Source organism: Anoplopoma fimbria, chromosome 19, assembly GCF_027596085.1.
Source record: "Anoplopoma fimbria isolate UVic2021 breed Golden Eagle Sablefish chromosome 19, Afim_UVic_2022, whole genome shotgun sequence".
NCBI lineage: Eukaryota > Metazoa > Chordata > Actinopteri > Perciformes > Anoplopomatidae > Anoplopoma > Anoplopoma fimbria.
This window is the reverse complement of record NC_072467.1, coordinates 10,931,913-10,938,914: the sequence shown is the minus strand read 5'-3', so window position 1 is coordinate 10,938,914 and position 7,002 is coordinate 10,931,913. Positions and strand designations below refer to the sequence as shown.

The 7,002-nt window shown below is 40.8% G+C and overlaps 1 protein-coding gene across 1 annotated transcript; it reads right to left on the bottom strand.

The window, feature by feature from the left end:
- Positions 1-482: 482 nt before the first annotated feature.
- Positions 483-5,817, bottom strand: b3gnt9 (UDP-GlcNAc:betaGal beta-1,3-N-acetylglucosaminyltransferase 9). Its single transcript, XM_054620306.1, has 7 exons — positions 5,737-5,817; positions 4,465-4,872; positions 4,234-4,353; positions 3,057-3,452; positions 1,308-1,549; positions 958-1,213; positions 483-869 (listed from the first exon to the last, which is right to left on the bottom strand). Exons 2-7 carry the CDS (start codon positions 4,570-4,572, stop codon positions 525-527), a joined length of 1,467 nt encoding a protein of 488 aa, XP_054476281.1. The 5' UTR covers positions 4,573-4,872; positions 5,737-5,817; the 3' UTR covers positions 483-524.
- Positions 5,818-7,002: the final 1,185 nt, after the last annotated feature.

The following is a 7,002-nucleotide window of genomic DNA, read 5'->3' as shown; positions in this document are numbered from 1 at the left end:
GCCATCACAGGCTGTCCATTCAGTCCATTCAGTCCCATATGAGTCAGTTTATTATACTAATGCTGAAGTCTCAGAAACACTGATGCTTTCACGCTTCGATTGGGGTTAAACCAGCTAACCACACGTCAGTTAAGTTGTCCTTGTGGATCTTACTGTGTCTGTGTAAACAATTATAACACAATACATTCTGAAGATTACACATTCAAAAGTCTTTTCACAATCTTCTATGCAAATCAAGGTCTTGTTGAGAAGTTGTTCACTGTGTGATCACACAGACACAGATGGGCTTGGATGGCAAAAACCCAAATTCTCTTCTCTTCCCTTACTGAAAAATCTGAAGCACATAGGAACTTTGCCAATTCATTTCCCCAAAGATGATCTACCATCTTGAGTAAAGTCTCATATGACTCAACTGTGCTTTTGAAGACATCTCAGGCCTTTTATGTTGGCCACAGATCTGGCATTTTTTCCATTTTGTCCTCACTAAAGCTCTTGTAGATCCCAATCGGCCCTGCAGGGAGTCACTAATGCCTGATAAACACCTGCTTCTCACCATAGTCCTTCTCTTCTCCTGCCGTTTCTCCCATCTTATCTTTCCACTTAAAGGGCCAGGGTGTCTGGCTAGTCCTGTTGTGGCAGTTCAGACTGGGGTCGTGCAGGAGGTTCCACATAAGCCAGATCTGAGGAACACTGAGGCTGTGAACAACCATGAGTTCCCTGTAAAAACAGGGGTCAAACGTTTGAAGGTGGGGTGCTGCAGATGGCCGGGGAATACCGAAGGTACGGAAGCCCTGGTGGCGTGATGGTTTGACACCAATCAGTTGGAGGCACATTCCTAGAAAGACATCATCAATGGGGAACAACTCAACCTAGAAGTGAAAAAAAAACATTGTGAATCAAAAAATTGTATATACATATATAATACAAAAATATTAAAACTGTCAAACTTTGAATTACCTGTTGACAGGCAGAGCTAAGCCTCCGAGCCGTATGTCCCGACATGACAAACCCTCCTCCCCCAGCGTAATTTGGGTACAAACCCCCTCCATAAACAAACTCTGGAACATAGTATTTGGAACTGCGCCGACGAATGGGTTTAGCATGGATAATAATATCACCAACAAACAGATCCTTGTCTGGCTTTTGACCTTGTAGCATCTCTAGTATATTCTCCACATTAACATACACATCAGCATCACCCTTGAAGATGAATCTGTATAAAAAGAGATAATAGGAAAAGCATCACATATGAGTCACATAAGGCTAAGAATCAGACAAACTCTTAATTTAGGCTTGTAAACACTGACTTGACATCAGGACAGCTGCTGTTAACCCATTTTAGAAAATGGGTTTCCTTCAGTGTCAGGTTGAAGAAGGTGTCTTCAAAGTCCCAAAGCAGGATATCCCTAAAGGTTTGACTCTCGTAGATCATGAGCCGATCCCAAAGAGGTAAAGCAGTCCGATTCCTGGGAACCCCCAGCAGAAAAACAGTCCGGATGGACACACCATTTTGAAAAAGTCCCTCTTTACCCCAAGTCCGACGTACCACCTAAAAATAATAAAGTGCAGAGAGGAAAATATTATTTTGTTGAATGAGAAATAATTAAAAAATGTGTTAATCTTGTGACAACCCTCTCTGCCTGTTATTTAGTATGTGTGGCTGTACTGGCAACATATGGGCCGTGTATGCCAGTGATTGTTTAAAACTACCTCTATAAACAGATATCTGCATATGGACTTAGAATCTGTAGGCAATGGAACAAGATTTTAGCAATGGAAATGTTCTGTCTCTGTTTGTAGTCTGAGTAGTATTAACCATTCACGTTCGAGCAGGCTTTGGTTTAATGCAGATAAACAGTCCATTTGGAGAGCAAAAGTGTCAGAACACATATGAATGCAGCTATACAAGTCAAACTCCATTCATCCTTTTCAAGTTGCTAATTAAACTTAAAACAATGACTAGCACATAGAAGAGGAAATCTTGCTTGTGAATAAGGCTGGCCGATACGGCCAAAATCTTCTAGAAAGGTTATTTAATTTCTCCATGTAACACACGATATAGCATGTTTTCTGCTAATTCAATAAATAGTTACCACATGGTTTTGTATACTCTTGTGTGAATTGAATACTCTCATTTAATTGAGAACTTTAGTGCAAAATAATCAGATTTGCTGAGAAATGTGAGTAAGTATGTGCTTGTGAATATCAATTTAGACGCATTAATGTTTATCATGATGTATTACTTCATCACAATGTGAAAGCCAATGGTTTCTGAGATTGAATCAGTATTAATTGACTTTTTACTCACTTGGGGTCAGTATGTTTGCAATCAATAACGTGTTTACACATTGAGCAGACGAGGAGCAATATTAACATTCATCAGATACATGTTTATGTCTACCTGCCAAGTGTAAGTCCAATATTCACTTTACTCTTATCTCTAGTTTTGGTCTCCACCAACTCCTGAAGGAAGCATCTGGCTCTTTAGCTGCTGAATGCTGTGTTTATCAGCTAGTTGCTAACTTGGTCCATCTGCAGTTTAGTGCTGGGTAGGTAGTACCCTGGGTTTTATCAGAACTTTTTTAACAGAAAACAGCTGCTGGCGGCTGTTATGAACTACCCTCAGAACAGTGAGAGTGAACCAAAACAGCAAAAAGGCATGCTGGAAAACAAAAGCAACAAGCTTCATACACAAAATAGCTTGGGTGAAAAATACAGCCTAATATCTGTAGTGATTCACGGCAAATTGTAAGATACGATAAAATAAGATAATCCTTTATTAGTCCCACAGCGTGGAAATGTGAAGGGTCACAGCAGCAGAGTGGATAGTGCAAACAAGAGACATGAGCAAAAAAAACAAGATCAGAACAGGTATAATAAATAAGTAATCACACAGTAAAGAATAATAAATAAGTAAAAAACATTAAAACAACAATAACTAAAATATTATATAAAAAGGATTGAATGGTTAATATTGCACAGATTATAAATATATATTGGACGGTTGATATATGGGTTTACTAATCATTTTCTACACACAAAATGTCTTATTTTACCTGACGTTTATCGAAATCTGCAGGGATAGATTTCACCGCAATGAGCATGTAGAGAGACCCTTGATTTCCTCCTTCTCCTTCTTGCTCCTCTGCTCCTCCAATGTGACATTTATCTGGCTGGTCTATGAGCAGCCTAAAGTTTCTGTTGTCTTTTTCTCTCAGATAGCCCTCAAAGTCAAATGGTGGCATCGTAGGCAGGGGCTTGCCAGCGGTCTTAGTCGGGACAGCATTTTTCCGTTGAGACTTGGATTTCCCCTTAGATTTGACCTGTTGTTTGGACTTGGAATGAGAAGGTTTGGACTTGAGCTGAGGAGGTTTCAACTTGGACAAAGGAGGTTGGGACTTGGACTGGAGTTTGCAGGGAGGCAGCTGTGGCTCTGAAGGGCTGGATGGGATCTGCTTATTATGAGAAACAATGTGAGACAGCAAGAACATGTAATCTTAATGAATATATAAAGTTTTATTGGTGGAAAGAAGTATCAAACCAAGAAAATCTGAAATTACATTGAAAACTAGCAGCATCATTTCTGTTTAAACTGTTTCATGTTTAACTCGTCCAGGTTTATTATAAAATGTGTTGGACCCTCTGTTGATCAGTACAGATGGACATCCATGTAAACATAAATACAAACATACTGTGTGTACATACATTGATGCATTCTACATATGCAGTATGTATATTCACACAGCACATACTGTAGAGTGCTCTGACACTGGCTGTGAATTTTCAGCTCAGCAGTAGACACTGTGAAAATGTCTACACACTCTCTGTGACTCAAAGAGCATTGTGTCCTTATGTGGGATGTGAACTTCCCTAATCTTATAAATGAGGACAAGACTAACAACTGATGACCTTCTTGCAGCACCTTCAGGTCAGCACATCACACTCAGTACTTGTCCAGTTTCACTGATTTGTAACAGGATTTTTCCTACACATCATCCATCACAGTCCTCAATGTCTTCAGCTGCAAATGCAACAGTTTGATCTAACAGCAAACCCCTCTGGAAGGCTAATTGCTTAATTTTCCTGTCTGCTGTTTGGTGCTGGGCAGTAAGTGTTATCTTTTAGTGCGCCCATTATCATTATACCCATTATACATTATGGAGATACTTTCATTCTGATACCTACATGTGAACAAGCACACACATTCATAACTTGAACCAGATCAGTTCATACCGCTGGAGACTCCTGGCCTGCTTTGGCTCCGCTAGCGCCAAGTAATGTCCTGCTGGAGCTGGTAGAGCCATGGATCTCCAGCTTCCATACAGGCATGTCCCACCCAGAGGAGAGTACAACCTGGAAACATGGATGACATTTGAATGGGCATGGGGAGTGGACATGTTATTTTAATAATTAAGTACTTTCTTTAATTACCACTTCCTATGTTGTGATTGGTTCTATCCTTACCTGGTGGGCATAGAGCAGCAGACAGAATAGCACCAGTAGCAGTGTTGTGCACAACACATCTCTCTTGACATGGAGGATTCGCCTTATTGTCACCATCTTCCTTGGCATCTTCTCTGACCCTGACTTCCGTTAAGTATTGAACAGGAATGCAGTGGAATGGGGTTGGCGCAGTTCATACTGCTTTGCAGACATCAGTGGAGACGGATACGGACAGGCCTTGGGTTTGCAGGCAACCCTACAGAATTTGAGGAGAAGATGTGATGATTTTCCTTCCTGTTCCCTGCTAGATTGCTAAATATCACCTCAGACTTCACAGTTTGTCTGTAAAAACTCATATCACTGGAGGCACGTCCATCATGTCTGGCTCCATCCTCCCCTTATCCTGAGGCACCAAAGGGTGGGGGCATCCTGGACAACAACAAAAAAAAAAAAACATTTCCATAGACTTTGATGCTCCTGTTGCAAAGAACAAAATTGTTACTTGTCCCTTCCCCCATTTGTCTGCTCTACTAAAGGGGATGTGCTGTCATTGATGTTATTGTGAAACCTTCTCTCCTCTTGTCTCATACAATAAATTATCTTACTTTGCAGATCCTTTTTTTAACATTTCTGTGGCAAAAAAAAAGCTAATTTGATGGACTAGAGCGATATATATAATCGATCACCTACTTTCTCCCTCCCTGCTTACTTATTTTTCAGTAACATGGTTTGGTCATCTGGATGTCACAAGGTGTCCTGGCATCTAAAACTGGCTAAATGTGACTGGATTCTGAGCTTCCAACACATGACCTGCTTTACATCACCTAGAAGTAGTAACCAGGAAAAGTAATATAATGAACTAATAATAATCCAAGGCGTTATTGTCTTGGATTATTAAATCTGATAACGTATTTTTCTTGATTTCCATGATTCATTACTCCGTTCAGAAGGGGGAGTGTCTGTGTATTATGTAAGTGAGCATTAGGGTACCAACTCTTTCAAAGAACACGGTGTCCAAACGTTCATACCATTTGCAGACATCCCTAAATAACGCCCCGTTATAAACGTGACTGTCTAATCTCAGCTATTTATTTTAGAGCATAACTTTCACACAAGCATGACCAACAGCATCACAAAACTTCTCGCGCAATCTACACAGAAAGTCGCCAATAATTTCTGACCAAATATGACTATATTCTGCATGTTTTACAGTACAAACATTACGTCTACCTGGTTTTATAACTACAACTGTTAGGACATTTTCCCTGAATCATGCAAGTCATTCAAACTTACCAGACGAGACGGAGGAGGACGTCAAACTGAAAACATCTGCGCTGTAGATGTGTGAAGCTGCAACACAGGCTCCAGTCTACGCACCAACACACACAAAGACGATTTACAGTTTCCAAAGACAAACACCCAATGAGAGTAGAGGAGCGGCTGTATTCATGTGTGTCTGTGTGTGTGTGTGTGTGTGTGTGTGTGTGTGTGTGTGTGTGTGTGTGTGTGTGTGTGTGTGTGTGTGTGTGTGTGTGTGTGTGTGTGTGTGTGTGTGTGTGTGTGTGTGTGTTTTTATGTTGTGTGTCGAAAGGAGGTTAGAAAAGTTACCTGGCTCTGAGCCTGTCAGTTGCTGGCTGCGCTTTTGGTTGCCTTCAAGTACTGTATGGAATATCCAAATATGCAATGTCAACGAAATAACTGCAAGTGTAGACCATTCTAAACCGATTTTAAAAATAACTAACACTGCTTGTTGTCAGTTATAGGTTTTATTGTCCCTGTAAAAAGGTGAGAAAGGTGGCAATAATTGTTACAAACAAACAACAATCTGTAATTCTGAGTCTGTAAGGGAGTAGGTATACCCACATGGATGGCACAGGCTCAGGGAGTGTCCGGGGCCCCCTGGCCATCGCCTCTCATTCTAAGAGACACGTGCCAACCCGGGAAGAGAATCTAAATGACCACTGATAGACCAAAACAACTACTGAGACATTACAAAACAGGTAAGCTACACAAAGAGACTCACAAAAACCAAGAAAAGGTGAAAAACAACCACAAAGACACAAACTGACTATAAGAGAAAGAGGCTATACAACTATAAAGGCTGTGTCTCTCGCACCTATAGGAGAGGTGGTGGGGCCTGTTGGATGTCTGGGCCAATTGTTCATAATCCCCCTTTATCCACATGCCATGAATACAACATTTATTGGAAACTGCAGTTAATAAAAAGGGCATCATTATTGTTAAAGCAACTATAGCGTGAACATGGTGTATAGTATTCAACACGTTAGTGCCTGATAACCCACCAGTCTGTCAATCTAAAGTAGGTTATCAGAACGGTTTGGAATTTCTGAGCCAGTGGTCAGATGAACAAGCTAACCAGGAGAACCTGAACGCACCATCTTCATCCTTTACCCTGACCACGTGACTTAGACGAGAGCGAAGCGACTTCAATCCAGATGCCAACACAGCAACTTGGGAGGATGAAGAAAGAAAGGGGGAAAAAAAAGTGCAGTGTGTGGATCTCTGAAGTTATGTTATGTTAGTCATGTCTTTTTCTAG